At 43.2% G+C, this 27,934-nt stretch overlaps 1 protein-coding gene across 1 annotated transcript in view; it reads right to left on the bottom strand.

Moving 5' to 3' along the window:
- CTPS2 (CTP synthase 2) overlaps positions 1-27,934 on the bottom strand; it is a 137,273-nt gene that overhangs the window by 93,317 nt on the left and 16,022 nt on the right. The window contains exons 4-8 of the mRNA XM_065414159.1: positions 19,908-20,078; positions 19,131-19,231; positions 10,829-10,945; positions 9,814-9,897; positions 3,998-4,078 (exon numbers count right to left, since the gene is read on the bottom strand). Of these exons, the coding sequence (XP_065270231.1) occupies positions 3,998-4,078; positions 9,814-9,897; positions 10,829-10,945; positions 19,131-19,231; positions 19,908-20,078 (554 nt within the window). The remainder of the gene's footprint in view (positions 1-3,997; positions 4,079-9,813; positions 9,898-10,828; positions 10,946-19,130; positions 19,232-19,907; positions 20,079-27,934) is intronic.

Genomic DNA, 27,934 nt, shown 5'->3' with positions numbered 1-27,934 from the left:
AAACATATCTAGTGTGTTTTAAAATATTAATACTAAGATCTGTTTATATGTGAGGCCCCACAAAAAGTCACAGAGATAAGTTGGTTTTCCTTTTTAACAAAAGAACATTGCAGTATATTTTATTGCCTGAAGAAAGAACATGAATGGAGCCTGCTTCCTATTTGCAAAGAAAAGCTCTCTACTGGGGGCCTAAAGAGTTAATGGTGTTTCCAATAATGGAGGGTTTTCTTAACCACACTATATTATGCAATCAAATGGCAGACGTTCCAATTCAAAAATATATTTATAAATGTACCCGCAATATAAAGTGTGAACCAATTGTCACTAATTAAGCTCACTACATTTAGCCTGCAGGAAATTGTGGAACCTGAAGTCCTGAGTATGAATCTATATGCCCTTTCTTGATGTCATGTATGGAGATCTACTTGATAAGGAATGGCTACTTACCCCACAGTAACTGTGGTTCTTCAAGGTGTTGTAGTCAGTGTAGATCTCACTGTAGGTGGGCATGTGTCTCATGCATGGGATAGCGGAGTTTTTTGGCTAGCTGTGTCCATCAGGGCTGTGTCTGCACTCTGTGCTTTCTTGTGCATCCATACGAGGACCCAAAGGTTGGGGCAACTGCAACCCTCCCTCAGTTCCCTCACAATTCAAAGCTCGTATTAGCCAGGGACTCCAAAAAGAAAGGATGGAGGGCAGGTCATGGCATCCACATTGAAGGCATCTCAAAGAACCACTGTTACTGTTGGGTAAATAACCATTCTTTCTCCTGTGACTGTGTCAGCGTGGATCCCGCTGTAGATGACTGGCAAGCAGTAACCTCTCTGGACGGTAGGAGTGAGAAGTTTCAGCTGCATCAGTCGAACATCAGGGGGTAGCCATGTTAGTCTGTATCTACAAAAACAACAAGGAGTCTGGTGGCACCTTAAAAACTAACAGATTTATTTGGGCATAAGCTTTCGTGGTAAAAACCTCACTTCTTCAGATGCATAGTCACTCTATGCATCTGAAGAAGTGAGGTTTTTACCCACGAAAGCTTATGCCCAAATAAATCTGTTAGTCTTTAAGGTGCCACCAGACTCCTTGTTGTATCAGTCAAACAGTAATTGAAGCACTCCTCTCCCAAAGTTGGGATCTGGCTGCCATGTCAAGGATATAATATTTAAACAAAAGTCAGTGGGTTGTTTCAGGCTGCAGCCTGACAGATCTCAGAGACTGAAACAGGCGCTGGACACTTGCTGCCTTTGCCCGAGTGAAGTACGTCTTGAAGTTGGGAGGGAGAGACTCATCAACCATCTGATAGCAGGCAGAAATGAACTTTGTGATTCACTTAGAGCAGTGGTTCCCAAACTTTAACAACCTGTGAACCCCTTTCACTAAAATGTCAAGTCTCACGAACCCCCTCCTAAAAATGAATATTTCCAGGAATTTTCTCCTTTACCTGAGCATAAATTATAAAAGTAGTGATCTTGGAAATATAATTTTTTTATGACATGCTTATTACATGCTATTTATTATTATTATTTATCATTACAGTATTTTTAATACATTATGAAAACGGCAACACTCTTCCAAGATCTCACTTTCGTAGCTTGTATCGCTCTGAATAAGCCTGTTATAAGACAAGGCTCCTATGTTTCATCAAGGAGTGTCAGATGTGAAACAGAATGAAGGTATTTAAGAAGCCAACTCAAAGTGTTCCTTCTACACAAGCATTTAGGTCTTGAGCAGTCCAGGCAAACAATGTATGTTAAAACAAAGCTTAAACTTCTTCTTCATAATAATTTTAAAAACAATACTAGCTGCCTATTTAATTTTAAAAACAGCAAAAAATATCCACCTCCCTTTCCATTTCTTATAAGGAGTCTTGAAGTTTAAATCTCCTCAGTGTGATAGAGATGCTTGCTTTGATCTGCTTAGCTCTTGGAAGTCCAGGGGCTCCGGGCTTCTGGTCCCGTTCTCCCTAGGGACAGCTCTGTCCGCCATTAGGGAAGTTTTTCCCAAGAACCCCCTATAACATTTCACGAACCCCAGTTTGGGAACCACTGACTTAGAGAGTCTCTGTGACAAGATGGCTTGGCCTTTTGATGGGCCAGAAATGTCCAGAGGTTTGGATTCAGCCTGAAAGGCTTCATCCTGTTAAGGTCACTGAGCAAAGCTCTGGATACATCCTAGTATACAGCTTCTTTTCTCCCAGAGTCGAATGCGGCTTTGAGAAGAAGACTGGTAGGGTGACTGACTGGTTCAGGTGAAATTCTAAGACTCCTTTAGGGATGAACTTGGGGTGTGATTTCAACACCACTTTATCGCTATGGCAGGATGTGAAAGGCAGTCCAGCTATGAGGGCTTAGAACTCACTGACCCTCTGCACTGAGGGATGGCCACCAGAGACTCCATTTTGATGGTAGGTGGTGTAATGAGCAATCCAACAGTGTTTTAAAAGGAGGCTCCATGAGTTTTTAGGCGGATAATGCTGAGGTCCCACATAGTCGTTGGTGTCTAATCAGAGCTTAAGTATCAAGGAGGCCCTGGAGGAATTTCAATATCGTCAGATGAGAGAAGTTAGAGTATGACTGTACCAGATTATGGCACACCAATATTGCTGCAAGATGAAACCTGAGAGTGTAAAATGCTTGTGCTGCATGCTTCAGGAGCAACATATAGTTGAGGAACTTCAGTGCCAGGTCCTCAATTGGGTCCATATTGTTTTGGGCTTCCCACACAGAAAATCTTTTCCATTTCGGGACGTAAGTCTTCATGGTGGAAAGTTTCCAGCTCTGTCTGAGAATTTCTTGAATCATAGGGATCAGTCTCTGCAAATAGTGCTCAACCAGCCAACCACCAAGCTATCAGGTGCTATGACTGAGAGTCTGGGTGCAGTATCTGACCTTGGTTCTAAGATGATATGTTTAGGCAGGTTAGGAGCTGGCTAAGAGGCCACTTCGGGACATCTACAATAGCTCTGACACCAGAACTGTCTCATCCAGTAAGAGGCTATCGGGATGATCGCAGCCTTGTCACATCTAATCTTGGATATTCCCCTGGGAATCAGAGGAATCGGCAGAAAGGCATATAGAGGTCCTCAAGGCCATCGAAGAATCAAGGCGTCTAGTAATGGGCCTCGGCTGACTCCCTCCCTTCTGGAGCAGAAGTCTGGGCCATGAGTGGTAAGCAGGAACTGAGGGAGGGTTGTGGCCACTCTGGCCCTTATGCTCTTATGAGGCAGCACTGGGCGCATGCATGGCTCCGACCAACACGGCTATTCAAACAAACTCCAGTCTCATATGCATCAAGTGCATGCGCACCTACAATGTGAGCCACACTGACACACTCAGAGAAGAATTGTGGTGTCTACACGAGCCATATATGAATCTATTATGCTTGTTAACATGTAAAAGCTTTAATATTGGATAGTATTTGCATGTTCATTTTGGTGTATTGAAGAGCCATTGACAATTTAGTCACTGTTAATGGTGCTGTTATAAAAAGTTTACAGAGGATTAATAACTGATGTAAATGTTATATGTGCATTAGAGACATAAAGAGGATGCTATACATGGTTATAGATGTATCAGTAAAACCTGTTATAGATTATTATAAACCATGGTTTCAAGCAACCTTCTGAAGTATTGTTCTAACAATTTATAACAACTGATTAAACATGTATTCAAAAATCTATTAATTCTTAACCCTTTATAAACAATCTATAATTGGATCCTTTGTAGTAAGTGTGACCAAATTATTAAAGGCTATTTGACATACCAAAATTAACATGTAAACAATATCCAGTACTTTTGAGTAGTTTATATTTCATACATTGACTATTTTATATTTCATCATATAACAACTTGCAATTTAAAAATCAGTGGATTATTGAAATAATTATTTCTTGGAGATTAAAAACAGAAATACATTCAGATATTTAAGGTGTATAAAACTAGAAAAATCAGAATTGTATAGTTTGAGAAAAAGAGAGATGAAGTCTGAAATTACAAACCTGTTCAGGTTCCACATGGCAAAACATGGAAATCTTTTCCTTCACAGCCATTTCTATAGGCTTTGTACTTCTGCAGACTATCTGTCAAAATACATCATATATAAAACATAAATAAGAAGTGTGGAAAAATAAGATAGGAAAAAACTCTAAGTAAATGGAAGCTCCTCAACATTAATCATGGAAAAGATTGACCTCTCAAGAAACAACAGCCTGGACAAATAATTTTTTCCTGGGAGTTCTACAATATATCATGTCACATAAATACCTGTGACGTTGCACTCTTTATATTTTATGAAAATATGCTAATGAGTTTAAATATAACGTAACTGGAATATGCTTCATGCAAAAGGTCTCTTGTAAGGTATCATTACAAAGCTTATAATCTACTGAGTGTGATCATCCTATTTGTATAAATGTATCACTCTTGTATCTGAAACTAGAAATGTGAAATATAACTCTGAGGGCCTATTGTAATTATGCAAAGTGTGGGCCATTAATGGTGGTTTGGAGTCTTGATGACTCCCATTAACCAGGACAATTGTCTGCAGATGGCTCTGTTTTACTTGCAAGTCTTCCTGTATACCTGTGTGCTGGCAAGTGGGTAATGAAGTCTTACAGTGACATGTGATCATGTCACCTGAACTGAAATCCATCTTTAACCTGGTGCTTTTCCATTGAGAAGGAGGGGATGGGAACCCAGAGAGGGACAAAGGATTCCCATCTTATGCAAAAGATATATAAATGGGTGGAACAGAACAAAAGGGGCAGCCATCATGAGGAATCCCCTAGCTACCACTTGAGCTGGAACAAGGGCTGTGCCAGGGGAAAGGACTGAAGGTGTCCAGTCTGTGAAAGAGACTTATTGAAACATCTCTCAGGGTGAGATTTTATCTGTACTCAGTTGTATGACTGTATTAGGCTTAGATTTGCATGTTTTATTTTATTTCACTTGGTAATTCACTTTGTTCTGTTTGTTACTACTTGGAACCACTTAAATCCTACTTTCTGTATTTAATAAAATCATTTTTTACTTATTAATTAACCCAGAGTATGTATTAATACCTCGGGGGGGGGGGGGAAACAGCTGTGCATATCTCTCTATCAGTGTTATAGAGGGCAAACAATTTATGAGTTTATCCTGTAAAAGCTTTATACAGGGTAAAATGGATTTATTTGGGGTTTGGACCCCATTGGGAGTTGGACATCTGAGTGTTAAAGACAGGGACACTTCTGTAAGTTGCTTTCAGTTAAGCCTACAGCTGTTAGGGGACGTGGTTCAGACCCTGGGTCTGGGTTTGCAGCAGGCTAGCGGGTCTGGCTCAAACCAGGCAGGGCACTGAAGTCCTAAGCTGCCAGGGCAGGAAAGCACGGGCAGAAGTAGTCTTGGCACATCAATTGGCAGTTCCCAAGGGGGTTTCTGTGATCCAACCCATCATAATACCATTTAACAAGAGATAGCTACATCAGATCTCCACCAACATATCTATACCTTTATTCACCTACTTTCCTGTTTTCTACTTTTTATATTTCCATTGCTTCCTCTGCTTGCAACGCTACCTCTCTCCCCTCCTCCTCAATTCCCCACTTCTTCCTGACCCTACTCTTTATTCTTTCATGCTTTACTCATTTACTCTTCAGGTACCATTTAAGTAACACACCAAAGAGCAAAGAATAAGGAGAGTCAAAAGTGTGATACATTATCACCAAGTTTGTTGTGTTTTTTTCAGTTATCCTTTGTTTATTTACATGACTTTCTTTATCTTTCAAGTACCTTAACAGTACATTTTGGTTTGTTTGTAATTCACCTGACTGCTGCCCAGTGGACCTGGAAGCTGATCTGTGTCCCTGGAAGAGAAGATCGATAGGCCAAAGAGAGGAATTTCTTTTCTAACTTTCCAATTCCCTTTTTCTGATGTATTTATATCTGTGAATCCTTTGTGCTGAAAGCAGGACATTTGGGAATTTGTGGAAATATTTGCAATTTTTACCAACAAGGACTTTTTTTTTCCAGGACAGATGCTAAGTGATTAATTTCTCAATTATTATTTATGTTACCATAGCACATAGGAGCCCTAGTCCCCATGATGTCAGCCACTATACAAACACAGAATGCCTTTCCCGCCTGTTTCTGATTTGTTTGTGTGCAAGTGCTGATTATATTTTTAAAAGCTTTTTTGTTGAGTAAACTTGCTCTTATTCCTTGATCACTTTGCTAAGTAAAAGAATACATACCAACTGAATTTTATTTCCCCTACCCTCAAAATAGGTACTCCAGTATGGAAAAATGTAATGCAAGCCATAAAGAAAGAACTAGTGCAAGTTCTAATCATTAAAGAAGAATTATGCAAGTAATTTTTAAATTCCCTTTATCTAAATGTGGGTGAATATCCAGTTACACTTAAAAATTGACTACTGTCTTGGAGAAAGGCTTTATCAGCCATGACAATGTGTGTTCAAGACAGTACAGAGAAGTCTACAATTCTTAACACACAGCTTCAAAGTGGGTGACACCAGGAGTTGAGGGTTCTCTGCATACTGCGGTAAAATTATTGCTAATGGAGTCATAAAAGTTAAATGCATCAGCAATAGCAGGAAATAAAAAAACTATAGTAACAACGTCTGGTTTATATTTCCCAAAACAATAAAAGACAGGTGCACAGTAGGAATTATATAATTCAAGGGGGCAGCATTGGCAACCAGACAAGATATAATTTTTCAAGATGTCATGAGAGAGTCCCTTGGATGTATAGCCATTGTGCATGCAAACAGACATTTTTCAAAGCTCTTTAGCTTAGAAGAAGAAGACTACTCCCTCTGTTTGAGGGGTCAACAGCTACAGATAGTAGGAAAATTATTGTTCTTATGCCTAAACTCAGGATATGGGAAAGTGACTACATTAATCTGTTTCCCTTTCATTCCACACTCAAAAATCAATAGTTTTTAAAAGTCTAATTTTCAAAATAAGGCACAGGCAATTACTTTAACTGTCTCCAGAAATCAGGTGCCCATTTTATGTCTGAAGTTAATTGCATGCCACAGAGTTTGAAATTTAGGCCCTAAATCTTAAAATATTGGGTACGAGTGAAAACTTTGCGTCAAAAACCAGTTAAGGTTACTAAGTCACAACGGTGTGGTTACCTATCATGTCCTTTACAAAACTGATGATGTTGCAGTTACGCTGAAGGGATTTTGATAACTGAATTCTAATGGATGTTAAGACAGCCTACAGTGAAAATATAGGCACTGTTGTTTTTTTTTAATAGTGAAAACTGAAATAAAGCAAAGAAATGAGTAGCTAAGGTAATAAATCTTACCTGTGGATTGTTTGACTTTTTTTATTTATACATTTGACTTACGTATTTTTTATTAGCTTGATGTCAGTAGCTAAATATTTTCTTTGAATAGATATTTTTAAATGGGAAATATTGGTTAATATATTTATCCATTAACAGTAAAAAAACTGGCACAGTGCCTATAATTGTTTTTTTCTTGATAGTAATGTGTATGTAGTTTAATATGAAAATTATGTAATGTTATTAATGTATGATAAAATTAAGTAGGTAGCCTTGCATTACAGGCTTATTGATATGGATCATTAAAGTGCACGCAGAGAATTGTTTCCTTTTCAAAACTGCATCATACTGTTTATTTTTCGAGTTTCCTAATGACAGAACAGTATTTATTTTGAGTAAGCATTAGGGTTGCTGGGTGATAATTACATAGTTATTTTTTTATTCTTGATAACACTAATGTGTTTGTTTATTATACGTAGAGGTGAATTCACTGTGACTTAGACTCAACTGTTGTTTTTAAAGATTACTCTTAAGTTTTGGAATTTGCCAGTGTGTGTTTTCTTTGGGGTTGGTTTGTTTTTGTTTTTTTGCATCTTACATTTCTTCCTTTGTTTCAGAAAATACACAGTATTTTAATTTTTTTTAACAAACAGTATTCAGTCTTACCACATTTAAACCATTCAGTTGATGTATGAGATATAATTTTAAAATTTGTTATAGTTAGTATGGACAACTGATTCCCCCACACATACAAATATTAACATTTTTATAATGAACCACCAAAACATATTTAGTTTAATGAGTTATAAAAAAGATATTCATTTCTTTTACGAGGCACTCACTGCTGGATAGGAGGCTTCTAATTTGTAGAAATTAAGGTAATCGGAAAGTGCATTTTTATTTATTGGATTTTAGAAAAGAAAATTGGCAAAGTTTAACAAGTCTGCCACAAGTACAATGTTGATAGCCGGAACACTCCATGGGAGCTCTGTCTGGGAAAGGCACGAAGAGCCAGGCTTTCAAAGTGCTGGCAGATTAATTAATTTTGCAGTGTTCATTAGTGAGATTATTGATTTACCTGTGATAGGAACAAAATTCAATAACTTTGTTCTACCAAATTACACTTAATTGGTATTCGGAATACGAGGATGTATTTTATGACTGAAGCAGTAGCATTTAACCAGAAGAACATATGGACTAAAAAGTTATATCTCTTGGAAAGGTTCAGGAAAAAGAAAATTTACAAAAGAAAGGCAGAACATAATATTTACTTGTGTACATTGTCATTGTATAATAACATAATTATACCAAACAGCAGAGTTGTATATCTTACTAGGGGCTTGATACTGCAAGATACTACACACTCCTGTGAAGTGCTAAACAGCTTCAACTCCCAACAGAGTCAGTGGAGGGAGGGAGCTCAGGACATTAAGGGAATGCCCAGCACCTTGCAGAGCTGAGCCCTTAGAACTATATTATGGTTTGCCCAAAGCCCCAAGCAAAGGGCTGCTACTAGAGCAGACCAGGAAGCAGATTCTGGCTCAGATCATTGCAATCTGTCTCCCCTCTGCTCCAAAGACAAAGTACTCCATAACAGGCTTCTTCGCAGTGCAGCATATTTTATTTGGAAAACAAGCATATCTTTGCTAGTTGGTGTGCTGGCATCTCCTGCACGGGGAGGGATACAGTGGCTCTTTGGAGCCTGTTTTCCACCCCATGCTTCACCTGTGATACAGGTGGCCAGGCTGAGGAAATAATCCGACACCTTTGCACATTCATTCACACATTTTATAGTTAAATTGTTTGTCTCAACATCCATATTTTAATTGGATACATATTTTCAAATGATGGATTATTTTTCTGAATTCATTAGTAAAACTGATGATACAGCCTCACATTCCTCTCAGAATAGATCCAACCTTAACTCTAGATTTTTAAAGCCATGTATAGAGATTTTGCTATAAGACTCTTTAATGGGAAGAGCATAGCTAGAATCCCATGATATTTAAGGGATAAAAGTATATTGACATTCAGTACATTTTTGTAGTTTAATTTCTTTGGTTTTTAGTACACTGGTATGGTCCAAGTTGCTTCCTTCCCCTACCTCATAAGGGCTTGTCTATACTTGAAATACTACAGCGGCACAGCTGCACCACTGCAGCTGCACTGCTGTACCACTTCAAAGTAGACACTACCTCTGACAGCGGGAAGTATTCTCTCATTGGCATAGGTAATCCACCTCCCCGATAGGTGGTAGCTAGGTCAACAGAAGAATTCTTCCATTGACATAGCACTGTCTATACCATGGGTTAGGTCAGCTTAAATACACCACTCAGAGATGTGGGCTTTTCATACCCCTGCGCGACAGTTAAACCAACTTAATTTTCTAGTGCAGACCTGGCCTAAGACAGATTCCCTTTCAGAGTAGAAAGAACTGGAGCCTTATGCTTTGAATTATTTACATGCACCAATATATCTAGATGACCTATAAACACAGATTTTATCATAACCCTATGAACTCACCAGATCTGGAGACAAACCTAGGCCTCTCAGCGCTCGAACACTGTTCTGTGTAGGTTTTGTTTTCTGTTCTCCAGTAGCATTAGGCTGGAAACATATATTTTAAAGGCTGAAACAGTAACTCAGTTCTAGTATCAGGACAATTATAGTTAAAAACAAAGAAATGTCAGTAAAAGTAAGGATATTGACAAGGAGAAAAAAGTATACATCAAAGCAAAGCACAATATGTTAGAATGGAGAATAGTAACACTGTATTATTGCATGCATTAGAAACCCTGTGGAATTTCTAGCCAAACAGCACTAATTCAGGCCAACTGTCTCTTTTAGATCAGTATATAGAGAGTATAGAGCTCAGAACTGAGGAGGAGAAATGTTCAAAACTGGACTTTCTGTAGTAGCTCGGAAACGCTACAAAACAGTGCCACGCCTTCAATGACCTTCCACAAGTGGAACTGATTGGAATTTAGTACACAACTCTGTCCTCAAATATACACATTCAACTGCCATTGAAATTAATTGTAAATGGGTTAATGTAAATCAGGACAGAATATGCTCTTTTTTATCTATATAGATAATCCAAAAGAAATTCTGGAAAATATGGTGGTATCGTCAGTACCCCACGTCTACCTTCCAAAAACTTGCCTATGAATATTTACAACTTAAAAAAAAACCCTTTTAATCTATTTTTTGGTGTAAAAGTTATGGTTAGATAGAACACAAAATTTTCAGCATTATAAAGCAGATGTAGCCTTACAGATGAGTTAGTATTATTAGTCTTCACTCACATTACCTGGAATACTAAAAGGGAGACTATTAAAGAATATTGGGTAAAAACCTGGCTCCAGTAAAATCAATGGCAAAACTCCCACTGGCTTCAGAGGAGCAAGGATTTTACCCATTGTCTCTTTAAGCTTTAAAACACTGACTCCCTTCACTACAACTCCTGAAAAAATGATATAGAATGCAGTACATGGCAAAACTTAACTGAAAATTAAAATATATTATCTTACTAATTTACCTGTGGTACAAGGCTAACGTGGATATTGCAGAAGTTTTCTCTTTTTGCCTTAAACTGGAACTGTCTGAATGCCTCAACAAATGGCATTCCTTCAATGTCTCCAATAGTTCCACCTAGCTGAAAAAGAAGGCCCAGAATTTACTACTGCTCTGACAATTAAAAAAATAAATTTCTACTCTGTGTCAGCCTTGAAAATTTCAACTGCTCATCTCAGTTGTGCATGTTGTAAGAGGGAGAATGAATGAAGTATGGTTCTGGAGGCACATCTTGTATCATTACATAGGCCATTTCATGTGGAAAACTTTACTCATTTTCAATGCTGATTTTATTCACTTTCAATGCTGAGGGCACAGTTTTCCACAAGAATAAGTCTGTTACCACTGAAAACTATATGCTTTATATACAATTTTCAGTATCTTGGAGACACCTGCATTCTTGAATCAAGTAGTAGGGAACAAGTTATCAATACAGTAAACTGCAATTTGGTAAATGAGAATGAAAATGTTTTTAGTTTCCTTTTTTCTAAATTAATAATAACTGAAGTAAATGCGAAAAGGGCATCTAATGCTATTATCACAGCTTTACAATGGGATAAACTGCACATCACCAGTTTGGCATCCTGGTAAAAGCAGAAATAATTAGAAACATGTTATGCCAGAACAAGATAGATGTAAGGAATAAATTAAATTTATAAAAAAATGTATTCAGCAATAGCTATGATAGAAAGATTGGAGCTGCTTAAACAGTCTTCCAACAAGATCCTTAAAAGCAAAATTATCTCAGAATGTGGTCTGATGTGCCCTCTTGTGGTCTCTGGAATCATTACACATTTTTGTTCAAATAAAATTTAAAAAAACCACACACACACACGCAAAGACTTTACTGTATTTGACACATATATAATAAACCTACTTACTGCAACAATTTGCAATTGATAAATTATATTTGTAACTTGAAAGCCTTGAAACCGTATTTGAGTATGTCTTGGTCTCTACAGAAAGTCTCCTGACTTTGAGAAAAGAATCACTGACAGCCTCACCCCTATCTAATGTAAGGAAGTTCCTGTGCACTTTTTCTGTTTATTGCTCTTTCTAAGCTTAAAGGAAATGTTGGATCCATATTTTACACTTCATAAATATAGTGGAAACTTTCTGATCAAGCTGAAACCTTAGGCTAAAATCAAGGCTGGATTGTCTTTCTAAAAGATATGCTATAGTTCAAAAAGAAACTATGAGCTTCGTACAGAAGTAAATAAGTGTCTATGGCCTGCGTTATGCTGGAGTTCAGACTAGATGATAATAATAGTCCTTTCTGGCCTTAAAGCCCATTAAATACTCTTTCTTCAAATTCCCAGACATGTCTTCTTCAGAAATTTCATTGAAACTTGAATGATAATAAATAGTACCATGTAGTACTTATGTAGTGCTTTTCATCCATACATCTCAACGTGCTTTACAAAGGAGGGACTATACTGCTTTGCAAGACCTTAAAAATAAAATAGCTAAAATGTGACCTCAATCCATAAGTACTTAGATACATTCTTGAAAGCATGATCATGAACAACATGACAGGATCCTTGGTTTGAAGATTGCAAGCTATGATTTGAAGAGTTCTTCTACTGACTATGATGTCGTGATTTCTGAAATCATCAAGGAAATTAAGTCCTGCTCCTTAATATTGTTAACCCAGTATACGTAGCTGGAATCCACTGTATATGGCTTGTGAAAACCCAGGAAAGGTGAAAATACATACACCAGAAAAAACAGTTACTCACCTTTTGTAACTGTTGTTCTTCGAGATGTGTTGCTCATATCTATTCCAGTTAGGTGTGTGCGCGCGCCGCATGCACGGATGTCGGAAACTTTTCTCTAGCAGTTACCCGTCAAGCCCGCTGTGGAGCCCCCTGGAGTGGCGCCAATATGGTGCTCTATATATGACCCTGCCAGCCCGACCCCCTTCAGTTCCTTCTTGCCGGCTACTCGAACAGAGGGGAAGGTGGGGGGGGAATGGAATAGATATGAGCAACACATCTCGAAGAACAACAGTTACAAAAGGCAAGTAACCGTTTTTTCTTCTCCGAGTGCTTGCTCATATCAATTCCAGTTAGGTGACTCCCAAGCCTTACCTCGGAAGTGGGGTCTGAGGCAAGGTATTGCAGACTAGCGAATCGCCCTGCCGAAGGCTGCATCATCATGTGATTGGTGAACGATGGCGTAGTGTGACGTGAAGGTGTGCACCGAACTCCATGCGGCAGCCCTGCAGATGTCCTGGAGGCGTACGTGTGCCAGGAAGGCTGCTGATACATGGAGTGAGCCATGACAACAGGCGGAGGGACCTTCGCTAAGCCATAGCAAGCGTGAATACACACCGTGATCCAGGAGGATATCCGCTGGGAGGAGACTGGCGAACCTTTCATTCGCTCCGCTAGAGCAACAAACAACTGGGTTATTTTGCGGAACGGCTTCGTTCTGTCTATGTAGAAGGCGAGTGCTCTTCTAACGTCCAGCGAATGCAGCTGCCGCTCACAGAGGGTGGGGTGCGGCTTTGGATAGAAAACCAGCAGGAAAATATCCTCGCTGACATGGAAGCGGGACACAACTTTCGGTACGAAGGCCGGGTGAGGCCTAAGCTGCACCTTGTCCTTATGAAATATGGTATACGGGGGCTCGCACATGAGGGTCCGTAGTTCCGAAACGCGTTGTGCCGAAGTGATGGCCACTAGGAAGGCAACCTTCCAGGAGAGGTAGAGGAGCGAGCAGGAGGCTAGCGGCTCAAAGGGAGGACCCATGAGACGAGACAGGACTAAATTAAGGTCCCAGGCCGGGACAGGGGGGCTTCATCAGAGGATGGATCTTTTCCAGTCCTTTTAGGAAATGACTCACGATATGGTGTGCAAACACTGAGCGCCCAGAAACTCCTGGGTGAAATGCCGAAATAGCCGCAAGGTGGACTTTCAGAGAGCTGAATGCCAGGCGCTGATCTTTCAGGTGCACCAGATAGTCCAGGATGCATGGAATCGAAGCCTGGAGTGGGGGCACCTGCTGCTGGGTGCACCAGATAGAAAACCTTTTCCACTTTGCTTTGTAAGTGGTTCTGGTAGAAGGCTTACGGCTTTCCAGGAGCACCTGCCTCACCAGGTCCAAACAGGCGAGCTCCGCTTGGTTTAATCACGGATCCTCCAGGCCATAAGATGAAGTGACTGTAGGTCTGGGTTGAGAAGGCGACCGTGATTCTGCAAGATGAGGTCGGGAGTGAGAGGTAGACGGACCAGGGACCGGATCGATAGGTCCCTGAGGGTGGGGTATCAGCACTGGTGAGGCCAAGCTGGAGCCACCAGGATGACGTCCGCCTTGTCCTTGCGGACCTTGAGAAGCACCTTGTAGATGAGAGGAAATGGCGGGAAGGCGTGTAGTAGTTGACCGGACCAAGCAATCAGGAAGGCGTCTGCAATCGAGCCCTGACTGTGACCCCGGAAAGAGCAAAAGGTTGGGCACTTCCTGTTGGCCAGCCTGGCGAACAGGTCAATTCAGGGAAACCCCCAGCTGCAGAAGATGGAATGGATGACATCCAGCCGAATCGACCATTCGTGTGTGAGGAACCGTCTGCTTAAGCTGTCCGCCAATACGTTCTGAACGCCTGGCAGGTATGAGGCTTGGAGAAGGATGGAGTGGGCTAAACAAAATTCCCATAGCAGGAGGGCTTTGTGGCAGAGAGGAGACAACTGAGCTCCGCCTTGCTTCTTTATATAAAACATGGCCGTGGTATTGTCCATACGCACCGCTACACAATGGCCCTGCAATTGTGACAGGAATACTTGGCACGCAAAGCAGATTTCCCTGAGCTCTTTGATGTTGATATGCAGGGCCAATTCCTCTACTTGCCAGAGGCCTTGAGTCGTCATGCTCCCGAGATGTGCTCCCCAGCTGAGCACCGACGCATCCGTTACCAATGTCAGAGTGGGCTGGGGAGGGTAGAATGGTACCCCGGCGCTTACCATGCGGGGGTCCAGCCACCAACGTAGGGAATTGAGGATATGCCCCGGGACGGTCAGCACCATGTCCAGACTGTCGCGGCCTGGGCGATACACAGACGCGAGCAACGCCTGCAGGGGCCTGAGCCGCAACCTGGCATGTTGCACCACGTAGGTGCAGAACGCCATGTGACCCAGCAGCTTGAGGCACTGTCTCGCCATGGTGGTGGGAAAGTTGCAAAGGCTGGTGATTACCTGCGCGAGGGCTAGACGACGGCCTCTAGGAGGAACACCCTCACTTGGTTCGCATCCAGGACTGCCCCAATGAACTCTATTGTTCGTGTTGGGGCAAGAACAGACTTGCTGATGTTCAGAATAATGCCCAAGCAGTCGAACGTGTCTCTGACCAATTGTATCTGCGATTCTACCTGCTGACGAGATCGACCTCGCATGAGCCAGTCATCTAGCTATGGGTAAATGTGCACGTGGTGGCAGCGAAGAAAGGCCGCCACGACTGCCATGCATTTGGTGAAGACGCGAGGAGCCGTGCACAGGCCGAACGGGAAAGCCATGAACTGATAATGCACCTTGTTTACTATGAAATGGAGAAAACGTCTGTGAGACGGATTGATTGAAACATGAAAATAAGCGTCCTTCATATCAAGGACGGCGTACCCATCTCCTGAATCCAGGGAGGGGATCATCATGCTCAAGGAGACTATGCGGAACTTTGAGTTGACTATGTGCTTGTTGAGTTCCCTTAGGTCCAGGATGGGCTGTAGACCTCCCTTTGCCTTGGGAATGAGGAAGTAGCGTGAGTAGAAGCCCTTGCCTCTGAGCTCCCGAGGTACCTCCTCCACTGCTCCTAGAGCTAGGAGAAACTGGACCTCCTGGATGAGGAGTTGCTCGTGAGAGGGGTCCCTGAAGAGGGACGGGTAAGGGGGGTGGGAGGGCGGGGAGGAGCAGAAATGGATAGAATAGCCCGCTTCTACCGTGCGGCGGACCCACCAGTCCGATATAATAAGGGACCATGCACTGTAGAAACGGGATAGGCGGTTCAGAAAGGGAGAGTGACTGGTCGGGGTATGGACTGGTAATCCATCCTCGTGCGCATCTTCAAAATGGGCGCTTAGGGCCCAGAGGGGCTTTAGACTGTCCCTGGCCCTGCCCTGGGGGAGGACGCGATAGTCTGCGCCTGGTGTATCTACTACCTCCTACCAAGTCCTGCCTGGGTCTAGTGGGGAAAGACGGCTGCTGGGAGGGCTGGGGTTTAAACGGCTTTCTTTGAGTCGCCGGGGTGTGCATGCCGAGAGACTTAATTGTGTTCCTTGAATCTTTCAGGCTATGCAACCTAGAGTTGGTCTGTTCAGAGAAAAGCCCCTGACCATCAAGCGGGAGGTCTTGAATAGTCTGCTGAACTTCTGGCAGAAGACCCGAAGACTGAAGCCAGGCGTTACGCCGCATGGCAACACCAGATGCCAGCGTATGTGCCGCCACATCCACAGCGTCCAGAGAGCCTTGAAGAGCAACCCGGGACACTATTCTGCCCTCCTCAGCAATGGCGCCCAGCTCCTGCCGAGAGTCCGATGGGAGGAGCTCCTTGAACTTTTGGATAGCAGACCAGGAGTTATAACTGTATCTGCTAAGGATCGCGAGCTGATTAGCAATCCGTAGGGAGAGGCCACCGATAGAATAAACCTTCCTCCCAAAGAGATCCAGACGTTTCGTGTCTCTTGATTTAGGGGCGGGCCCTTGCTGGCCCTGCCTTTCTTTTTCGTTTACCGCATCCACCACCAGGGAGCACGGGGGGAAGGGAAGGATGGGTAAAAAGGTATTTGTACCCCTTAGTGGGGACAAAGTACTTTCTTTCGGCCCCTTTGGCCATGGGAGGAATGGAGGCCGGAGTTTGCCAGATTGTTTTGGCATTTGACTGGATGGTCTTTATAACGGGCAGCGCCACCCTAGAGGGCCCTTCTGGTGTCAGAATGTTCGACCCGGGGTACTCTTCTTCTACTACCTCCTCCACCTAGATTCATATTTAAGGCCACTTGCTGTAGGAGTTCCTTTAAAGCCCGATAGTCCATGGATGGAGGGACGGATGTAGATGTACCCGCCACTGCCACATCGGGAGAAGACGAGGAGGTGGCGACCAGCAGGATCGGGTCCAAAACAGCTCCTTAGTCTCCACCAGGGGTGGGGCTGGGTCCAGCGATTGAGTGGGATCCGCAGGAGGACGACTGATGGTTGCCTCGGGAATACAGGACCCAGAGCGTGAAGGTGGAGGGATGCCTGAAGGAGCAAACTGGGCTTGATGGTACGCCCAGGGGGTCCAGAACTGCCACTGGGGCTGCCACTGGGGCGCTGAAGTGTCCCATCCGATAATGCCCGGGCCTGATCGAGGTGCCCCTGATGCCCTACTCAACCTGAGGGAGGGTGACTGGGAGCGGGACAGCCAAGGAGGGGTGGTGCGCTGTGCGAGGGGGAGTTCTGCGTCCCCCGACAAGCGGGATGGGTGCCGTGTGGAGTGGCGTGATCCAGACGGTGACCAGTGGTGCCGTTGCCTCAGTGGAGATTGGCCACGGGACTGCAACCGTGATCGGTGCCATGTCGAAGAATGGTGCCGAGCCGGTGAGCGGTGCCACAATGGAGAGCAGTGCCGCAACGGAAAGTAGTGCCACGCCGGAGAGCGGTGGTTTTGCGTACGGTGTCTCGGAGAGGTGCGGTGCTGCGATAGGGAGCGGTGTCGCTTCAAGCGGTGCCGCGAGGTCTCAGACCTTGACCTGGACCTCAAGCGGGACCACGACCTGCCAGCTGATGACGACCTCGAGTGGGAGCGGCTCCGAGGAACAGGGCTGTGGGACCAATGCTGTGAGTCAGACCGTGGCCGCGAGTCAAACCGGTGTGTAGCATGGGTGCGGTGCCGGGACTCAGAGTGGCGCGGTGATACTGGTCTGGGGGCCAACGGCCCAAAGAACGCCAGTTCGCCTCTTGGCAGTGCCGGGGTTCGAGATGGGGTAGGCCTCGAGACCGGGGACTTGGGCGCCACCATCTCAATGAGCCCTATAGCGGCCTCAAAGGTGTCGGGCGTGGGGGCAGCGTGACCTCCTCGACCTGCAGTTGCGGGGAGTCCGGCGATGCAGGGCTTCCCTGGGGGGCGGGGGCCCGTGTGGGGTGAGGACTACTGGGAAGCATGTCGGCCTTATGTTCCTGGTCCGCACCATGCTCTGCCGGGGGTGCGACTACCGCCTCAGGCCTTTGTGGAGGCTTCTCCGTGGCCTGCTTCTTACGGGTGGCCGGGGAGTGGGAACGGTGCCGGGGAGAGCTCTTTTGGGCCCCAGGAGACCATCGGGCCTTAGAGGTGCATGCCGAGTCCTTTTTCGGCTCTGCAAACGGCACCACTGGAGGGGTGCTCCACACTGAGGTGCTCAGGGCCGAGTCTTGAGGCGGACGAAGGGCAGACTCCATGAGGAGTTGTTTGAGTCTAATGTCTCTCTCCTTTCTAGTGCGAGGTTAAAATGCTTTGCAAATCCTGCACTTATCCTCCTGATGGGCCTCTCCCAGACACCGAAGACAGGAGTCGTGGGGGTCGCCCGTGGGCATGGGCTTGCCGCAGGAACTGCAAGGTTTGAAGTCCTGGGACGGCATGCCCCGTAGCCCCGTAGGGCACTCGTTGAAAGGGGAAACCCCTTCAAGTGTTAACAACTATACTTAACACTAAAGATAACAAAAATCTAACACTTAACTAACAATAGGGTAACTATACACAGAGATAGGTAGAGTAGCTAGGGAGTAATGGAGCACTTGCAAACAAGAGACCACTGTTCCAACAAGTAAGAAGGAATGGAAGGGGGGGGGTCGAGCTGGCAGGGTCATATATAGAGCACCATATCAGCACCACTCCAGGGGGCTCCACAGCCGGCCTGACGGGTAGCTGCTAGGGAAAAGTTTCCAACATCTGTGCATGCAGCGCACGCACACACCTAACTGGAATAGATATGAGCAAGCACTCAAAGAAGAACTTATTTACACTGACTGGCTGCTTTAAGAGAGAATCGGCTCCTAAGGAGCCACTCTTCAGCAAGTTTCAATGCTCTGCATAGGGATTTAATCACATTAGTGGAAGTCACAGGAAAGAATCCATGCATAACATACTCAGAATTAACGCCAAGGGCCATACAGCATTTGTGTGTCTTTGTTGTTGCTATCCATATCAACTCAGTCTGACATATATACACAACACAAAACAAGGGAGGAAAAGTAAGCTCTATTTATTCATCACACATAACCAACCCCATGGATTACATCTGCAGAGATGGGAAGTTTCATACTTGCCTCAATGACACATATTTGTGGCTCTTTCTTGTCACTGTCCACAGGAACCTTTGCCTGATTCATCACCCATTCTTGTACAACATCAGTAATGTGTGGAACAACTGCAAGGCAAAATGAAAAAAGGAAGCACTTCCTAACATAGGGCCACATATTGCTTCCTACTTAGAGAGGAGAGAAAAACCCAGAAAAACCCAGTGGGGTAATTTAGCTGGTGGAATGACTAAAGTATGGCCAAATCTTGTTGGCAAGGAAGAAGGGTTGAGTCAAGGCAGCAAAGAGCACTTGCTCTATGCAGTATGCCCCCTCTGAAACTTGAATGGATGAGCATGCCAGCACGTCCAATGTGAATGACTGCATGCAAATTTAAAAGGATGTTCCTGAATATTTATAGCTGCAACTGAAATTTGCTCTTTGTAAACATATATGCAAGTAAAACTTGATTACTGGAATGCAAATGGGAAGCAAACTCCTCCTGGATCATCTGGAGGACAGAATGATGTACTCAACTAGAAGAATAGGCAGCTTCAGCACACTTACCTACTGTACTCATACTGTCTTTGACCTAAATTAATTTACAATTTCAGTTGTCCAATTTATCAACAAAATTGTCATAAATCCAGGAAAGTATTTGAAGTGACCACTTCATTCACATTAATCCAGTAATGCAAATATGTCAGTATCCCTCTGAGTGAATAAAAGTTACCCGTGTAATTGTTCTAAACAGTCTTTATTAGAAACTCAACTAATCTGCATGAATTTAAACTACATGGAAAGTACCTTGAACTGTCTTTCCCAAGTAATCTCCATGTCTTTCTTTATTGATTACATGTTGATAGATCTTTCCAGTGGTGATGTTATTATCTTTATATAAGTTGATGTCCAAGAATCTTTCATAATTTCCCAAGTCTAAGTCAACTTCTCCCCCATCGTTTAGGACAAAAACTTCACCTGAAAAAGAAAATGAAAAGGTAAAAAATAAATTGTACTGGGATTTCCTCCTACATTAACACATAGGAAAGCAATGATTACAAATTACTAAATAAATGGCAGGAATTCTGCAAACATAATAAATACATTTTAGTAAAGGTGCTATATAAATAAGCGCAATGAAATGCAGTACTTTATTTCAATTATGTTAATTATTTTAGGCTCAGATTTGAGGTAAAATTTGCATGAGTGACTAAGGCTAGGTCTACACTACCGCGGTAGTTCGACAGCTGGCAATCGAACTTCCGTGTTCGATTTATCGCGTCTGGTCTGGACGCGATAAATCGATCCCGGAAGCGCTCGCCGTCGACTGTGGTACTCCAGCTCGGCGAGAGGAGTACCGCGGAGTCGACGGGGAGCCTGCCTGCCGCGTGTGGACCGCGTCTGAACCGCGGTAAGTTCGAACTAAGGTATGTCGACTTCAGCTACGTTATTCACGTAGCTGAAGTTGCGTACCTTAGTTCGAATTTGGGGGTTAGTGTAGACCAGGCCTTAGCAACTTTTGAAAATTTTACTCCTAGTTTTGATTCAGTTGTTTCAGCATAAATATCTGGTTCATCATACCCACAGCTAGGCTCTTATCCAAAGACCACTGAAGTCAGTGGAATCTTTCCATTGACTTCAAAGAGCTTTGGATCAAGCCCAGAGCCTTTTTTCGATCTCTAAAGATGCCTCTTTTAAACATCAGCCTGCGAGGGAACCACACCTGTTGCCTCCAACATGGCTCCATATGAAATCCGATGGGAAAGTGCGTTGGCAGAACTGAAAAGTACCTCAGCAAGAGCACTGCTCTTACACATCAATGACTGGATAATTTGCTGGATTCATATTGTAGAAACAAAGATAAAATCTTTTGAAGGTAAGCTCTAAAATGTGTAAATACACAGTTGCAATGTAAAAACGTGTCCATCAGGATATCAAATACTCTCTGAACAAATAATGAAAGAAAATGCACTGCACAAGAGGGTAGATGATTTACAATCTTATTATGTGAGATGCTAAATTCCTCCAGTATGCTATTAATTTCCCATTTAAATCGCGGGGGCTGAGTATACCCACCACCTCTCAAGAGCATGCTCTTTGAGAATAAAGAATGAGGAAACTTTGGCTAATTGGAAATCATGAAAAGATTAACCTGGGAACTCTGAACGGTGGGTTCAGCTAGCTAAAGTTACATTGCTGACAGCATTTTGATCAAAGGAATCAGTCATCCTGGTGTTTGCTAGGAGGTTACTGACAAGCAAAAGTGACTGTTGCATACAGAGCTGTATTGATTAGTTGTAAAACTATTGATACAGAAGGCTACTTTGCAAACTTTGAGGAGGACTTAGAATCTGGTATACTGTAATAACGGGGGAAAGCTGGCATATTTCCAGACTACACAGCCTACTCTTTTAGAGCATGACCCGATACCTATTCAATCACTGAGAGTTTTTCCATTGATTTCAACAGGCATTGGATCAGGCCCTTAAAGAAGAGCAAATGTTTTGGGATTGTAAAAAATAACTGATTATATGATCTAAAAGACTGAAATATGCCTTTCTGTCTCCCATTAGATGACATTGGGGCAAGGAAAGAGGACAGATTTATATATTTCAATCACCTTAAAAAGTCTAAACATTTATCGTAACCAAAATGCCACACTTACATTAACCTGGATGCAGACAAGATGGGAAACAAGAAGCCATGTAACTGTTCTCTCTATTTACATATAGATATATTTAGACCTTGTTTTTTACATCCAGTTTTGACTTAATACCCCATTTTCGTCACTAATGTGAGCTGCAGGAAGTCAAACCTGATGGACACTGTCCCAAGGTTTAGGACGGGGTGGCCAACCTGTGGCGCCGGAGCCACATGTGGCTCTTCAGAAATTAATATGCAGCTTCTTGTATAGGCACCGACTCCGGGGCTAGAGCTACAGGTACCAACTTTCCAATGTGCCGGGGGATGCTCACTGCTCAACCCCTGGCTCTGCCACAGACCCTGCCCCTACTCCACCCCTTCCCCTGAGCCTGCCGTGCCCTCGCTCCTCCCCTCTCCCCCACAGAGCCTCCTGCAAGCCATGAAACAGGTGATCGGGAGGTGTGGGGAGGGAAGGGGAGGCGCTGATCAGCGGGGTTGCCAGTGGATGGGAGGCGCTGGGAGCGGGGGAGCTGCTGACATATTACTGTGGCTCTTTGGCAATATACATTGGTAAATTCTGGCTCCTTCTCAGGCTCAGGTTGGCCACCCCTCGTTTAGGAGAATGACACAGTGAGTGGAGATGGGCAGCTCTATGGCATAGGCCAGGCTAAAATATAGCCTACAAAGGCTTAGCCCTGGAGCAGAAAAAATATTTTTTTTCCTTTTTATTTCTTTTTCTTTTCTCCTTTTTTAATTAGATCCTTTTATATTTCACAGGTTTAAAAAAAATAAAATAAAAAAAAAACAGGAGTTCATCTTATGTGGATGCTTTCTGTCATCTATTTAATTCAAATATTAATATGGTTTAAAATACATATGGCAAGAGGTTGGTCCATAAAAATAATAATTGCTGGTATTCTTTTTAAATTATTAATTAATAAAAATCTAATAATATTCATATCTTCATAAAAATGAGGGCAAAATTCTGCCCTCAGTTAAACTGCACAACCTCAGTGCAGAACACAGAATTACATGAACATAATCTAGTGCAAAATTTGTCCCCCTCATTTAAAGTCACCTTCTGAAAATTTACAATAGCTCCCAGAAATATGTTTCAGTAATGTGAACAGGTTTAATTAATATTTGTAAAAGCATTTTGAAGATTATGAGTGCTATTATATTATTATTATCAGCAACAAGTACATAAATAGACTTTTTAACTTTTATTTGATAGTACGAGCTATTATAACCTATTGTTAAAGGATTGGTATGTATTTAGGCACACAATGAAATCTTTATTAAAAATATACTAGTTCGCATACAGCAGTCAAAGGAACTTTGCTTTATCACCTTTAGTAAAAATTTCACTAAACTGCCTGTTATAGATATAGCTTTTTATATCTGAAACAGGATTTTCTTTTCCTTTATAATAAATGCACTTATTTACTTACTTATTCATTTAAATGAATATCTCTAGTGATAATTTCCAGTTACACATGTAAAAAAAAATAGCACAACTTGACATTTATGAGAAATCGGGACTTAGGTCCAGATTAACTTGAGGTACCCATATTTAAAAAGTACTGCCTAAACAATTTACCTGTAGCCTATAGGTATTGGTAGATAAGACATAGGTTTAAGTTAAGGCATAATGCAATGCGCCTAAAAGCCTCTAGGCCTGTAAAACAATAGCTTAGCTCAGCATTTTCCAAATGCGGGCACCATGGCCACATGCAGCCACCAGTGGATTTTTTTGCCACCACAACAGCCTCCAAAACGTGGGTGGAGATTGGAGGAGACAAAGCAGTGGCCCCTCCCTGCCGCGCCCAGCTGTTGCTCCTGAATAGCTGTTACCAAGGGCAACGAGATGCACCGCCAGGATTTGGGCCTTGCACCACGCAGCTTCCTCCTCATGGGTGCCAGGCAGCATCTCTGGAAACACATAGGGCTGGTGTACACGGCACTGGAGGTGGCTCTTGTCAGTGGAGGTGGCTGCAGCATTCGATCGCTGGGGCACTCCCAAGCAGCTCCCCTGCTCACACCCGATCTGGGAACGGAGCCTAGGATTCCAAAGGTGGCCAGTGAGTTCTTGACCCACCTTCCCTGGGGTGGGGTCTCACTGAAGGGCCATGGGAGGCAGGGACAGAGAGATTGGTCAGTGTTTCCTCTGCCTGTTTACAGATGCTGTAGTTACCGCAGTAGCTCAACAGCTCAGGGCTGCTTCAGGGCTTGGCAGCTTCCCGACAGGGTGAGGGGCTCCCGCTCTGTGACACCCTCCGAGCACTAGAATACGAACAAAGTCAGGGTGCACTGAATTGGGAGCTCTACTTCCTACTACCTTTCTATTACATAAATAAATTACAATGATTTGGACGTGTATGTGTGCACATTTATTTGTTTTTTTCCTAAAGTTAATTAAGTATTTTAGGAAAAATTGTCAGAGCAGCCACCGCAAGAATTGGTGGCCACATGCTGAGACCACCAAAAAATTTATTGTGAGAACCCCTGGCTTAGCTAAACTAATCAAGACCTAAGGCCCAAAAAGCTAACCAGGAGTAACCCTAAATAATAAGATATCACAAGACAGACTGCTTTAATAAATGAGTATGACTAAACTGCTGACAGGTAACCACAAGATGTCAGTTTATACCAGCTTTAGATATTTTAAATTAGGAACATCAGCAGATATCCAACCACAAGAATGCCATAGTCACTAATTGATTAATATGCTAATAAACTTGAGGTAAAAGGCCTAGTAACTTACGGGAGAAGAGCACCCCAACTTTAGTAGGGTGAGAAAATACAGACAAGGAAAAGGGGCTGAGACCCCTACTGAATATGCGTTAGGCACAGTGGGAATCAGCTGAACACATAAAAACTGCATTTCAGCCAGCGTGCCTTGGAAGAGGCCAGGACGATGACTGCTGGTAAGGATGACAATGAGGATGACGACTAACATTTTGGGTTGTTCTGCAAGAGATGGTGTGAGTATATGGATGCTCAGACACTCATTTTATATTATTTCTACCCTCTTCGTGGAGTTGAAGTGTTTGTGATATTGCTAACAGTGCTAATAAAAATATTACAAAGACACATGCATCCGAAGAAGTGGGTATTCACCCACGAAAGCTCATGCTCCAATACGTCTGTTAGTCTATAAGGTGCCACAGGACTCTTTGCTGCTATTACAAAGACAGAAGGTCTTTCCTAAGTGTGAGTGTCTTCACTGTGCACACCAGGGTTCTCATCATTGTGATAACTCTAATACTTCTGGGTCTGATCAGGAGCCAGGACCCTCTCAACCCACAGAATGTTATTGGGATTTCTAATTGATCAATATAATTAATACACACTCAATAGATCAGGCAATATACCTAAGGCCACCCAATGAGGCAATGGCAGAGCCAGGAATAGAATCCAGTTCTCCTTAAGTCCCAGTCCTGTGCCTATCTATTGGACTAGGCTGCTTCTGCATTGATATCTCAGCTACCCGCTTTCAAGTGCTGCTCTGCTATTCCGTAAGTCATATTTCCCTCTGACTTAAAAAGCAATAGTTCAGTTCTTCAAAGCACCTGCCTTCTGGACTTTGAAATTGACAGGACCCAGTTCTGAATTTGATTCCTGTGGTGAATAAGCCTCTTTTCATTCTAAATAGATACCAAAGTACACTTCCACTCCAAGCACAGCTGGAAATATTTTAGTAATCAAGGGGGTTTTCTCCAATTCTCCACTACACTAACCACCCACAGAACATTCACACCACAGGCTGTAACTTCTGAAGCTGTCAAACTGACAAGAATGAAACTGCCAAAGATTTGCCTTATCATGGAACTGAGAAAGTGACTTTATAGTTAAGACTATAACGAGTTTTCTATTATAAACCCAATTTTGACCTTCACTTCTACCTTCCTCAGAAAGACTCCTTTCTGTCTGAAATTTATTACATGTGGCCTCCTGCCAAAAAACTTTATAGGAAACTCTTTGAAAAATGAGCTCTTGGAAAGGTCTAGCACCTTTTTTAAATGTTGCATCTCAAATATAGGTTGGCCTAGTAACATTAAATTTATTCATAGTACATAGAAGTTAGAGATGAAAAAAGCCTATTAGATCACCCAGTCCATCTTCCAGACAATGAGATAGTGTGACTTTCAGTATTTTCTGGAAGTGTGGTTATTTCATTCTAGAGTTTGTATGGATCAACCAAGATACTCAAAACTAGATAGGATGCAAGACCTCCAGCCCTCTCTGTGTGAGACTATGCAGACATTTAGCAAATATTTTTTAAAGATTTCCAGCAGCCAATGGAGTCCTCAAAGGCTGATGTGTCTGAGAACTCCATTAGCTCATGGCAGACTTTACAATTTTTGCAAAAGGCTTGCATAGTTTGAGTATGAGGGGGTTAGAGGTTTTGTAGGAGCAGTGCTATCCTTGAGGAAGATTTTTCAAAGGCACAAATGAGAATTAGGTGCCCAATTCCTACTGATTGTTAATAGGAGTAGGGCACCTAACTTCCCCTTGTCCCTTTGAAAATGTCTCCTCTTTGTACATTGGCTGATTCAGGGGATGGATGCAGTCTCTGATGAATTTGACTCCTCACAGAAGCTCTGTTCCCTCTGCTGCCACAGAGAACCACCGTCAGCTGCACAAGCAATGCTGGGTATGTCTACACTGCAGCTGGAAGCATGCCTCCTAGCCTGGGTAGACAGATACATGCCTGCTCTACTTAAGCTAGCAGGCTAAAAATAGTGTGAACATTGCTGCCCCAAGATGCTGGGAGGAAGCACGAGCAGGAGAGCGCAAGAGGGGAGGACTCCTGCCTCATACTGAGAAAGCAGGACGATCAGCGAGTTATCTTAAGTGCCTATACACAAATGCAAGAAGCCTGGGAAACAAGCAGGGAGAACTGGAAGTCCTGGCACAGTCAAGGAATTATGATGTGATTGGAATAACAGAGACCTGGTGGGATAAATCACATGACTGGAGTACTGTCATGGATGGATATAAACTGTTCAGGAAGGACAGGCAGGGCAGAGAAGGTGGAGGAGTTGCATTGTACGTAAGAGACCAGTAAGACTGCTCAGATCTCCAGTATGAAACTGCAGAGTCTCTGGATTAAGTTTAGAAGTGTGAGCAACAAGGGTGATGTCGTGGTGGGAGTCTGCTATAGACCACCAGACCAGGGGGATGAGGTGGACGAGGCTTTCTTCCGGCAACTAACAGAAGTTACTAGATCACAGATCTTGGTTTTCATGGGGGACTTCAATCACCCCAATATCTGCTGGAAGAGCAATACAGCGATGCAAAGACAATCCAGGAAGTTTTTGGAAAGTGTAGGGGACAATTTCCTGGTGCAAGTGCTCGAGGAACCAACTAGGGGCAGAGCTCTTCTTGACCTGCAGCTCACAAACAGAATAATTAGTAGGGGAAGCAAAAGTGGATGGGAACCTGGGTGGCGGTGACCATGAGATGGTCGAGTTCAGGATCCTGACACAAGGAAGAAAGGAGAGTAGCAAAATACAGACCCTGGACTTCAGAAAAGCAGACTTTGACTCCCTCAGGGAACTGATGGGCAGGATCCCCTGGGAAAATAACATGAGGGGGAAAGGAGTCCAGGAGAGCTGGCTGTATTTTAAAGAATCCTTATTGAGGTTGCAGGAACAAACCATCCCGATGTGTAGAAAGAATAGTAAATATGGCAGGTGACCAGCTTGGCTTAACAGTGAAATCCTTGCTGATCTTAAACACAAAAAAGAAGCTTATATGAAGTGGAAGATTGGACAAATGACATGGGAGGAGTATAAAAATATTGCTCAGGCATGCAGGAGTGAAATCACAAAGGCCAAATTACACTTGGAGCTGCAGCTAGCAAGGGATGTTAAGAGTAACAAGAAGGGTTTCTTCAGGTATGTTAGCAACAAGAAAAAGGTCAAGGAAAGTGTGGGCCCCTTACTGAATGAGGGAGGCAACCTAGTGACAGAGGATGTGGAAAAAGCTAATGTACTCCATGCTTTTTTTGCCTCCATCTTCATGAACAAGGTCAGCTCCCAGACTGCTGCACTGGGCAGCAAAGCATGGGGAGGAGGTGACCAGCCCTCTGTAGAGAAAGAAGTGGTTCAGAACTATTTAGAAAAGCTGGACGAGCACAAGTCCTTGGGGCCAGATGCGCTGCATCCGAGGGTGCTAAAGGAGTT

This window comes from Emys orbicularis, chromosome 1 (genome assembly GCF_028017835.1).
Source record: "Emys orbicularis isolate rEmyOrb1 chromosome 1, rEmyOrb1.hap1, whole genome shotgun sequence".
In the NCBI taxonomy this organism is placed as follows: domain Eukaryota; kingdom Metazoa; phylum Chordata; order Testudines; family Emydidae; genus Emys; species Emys orbicularis.
The sequence above is the reverse complement of the archived record's forward strand: the minus strand, read 5'-3'. Positions and strand labels throughout refer to the sequence as shown.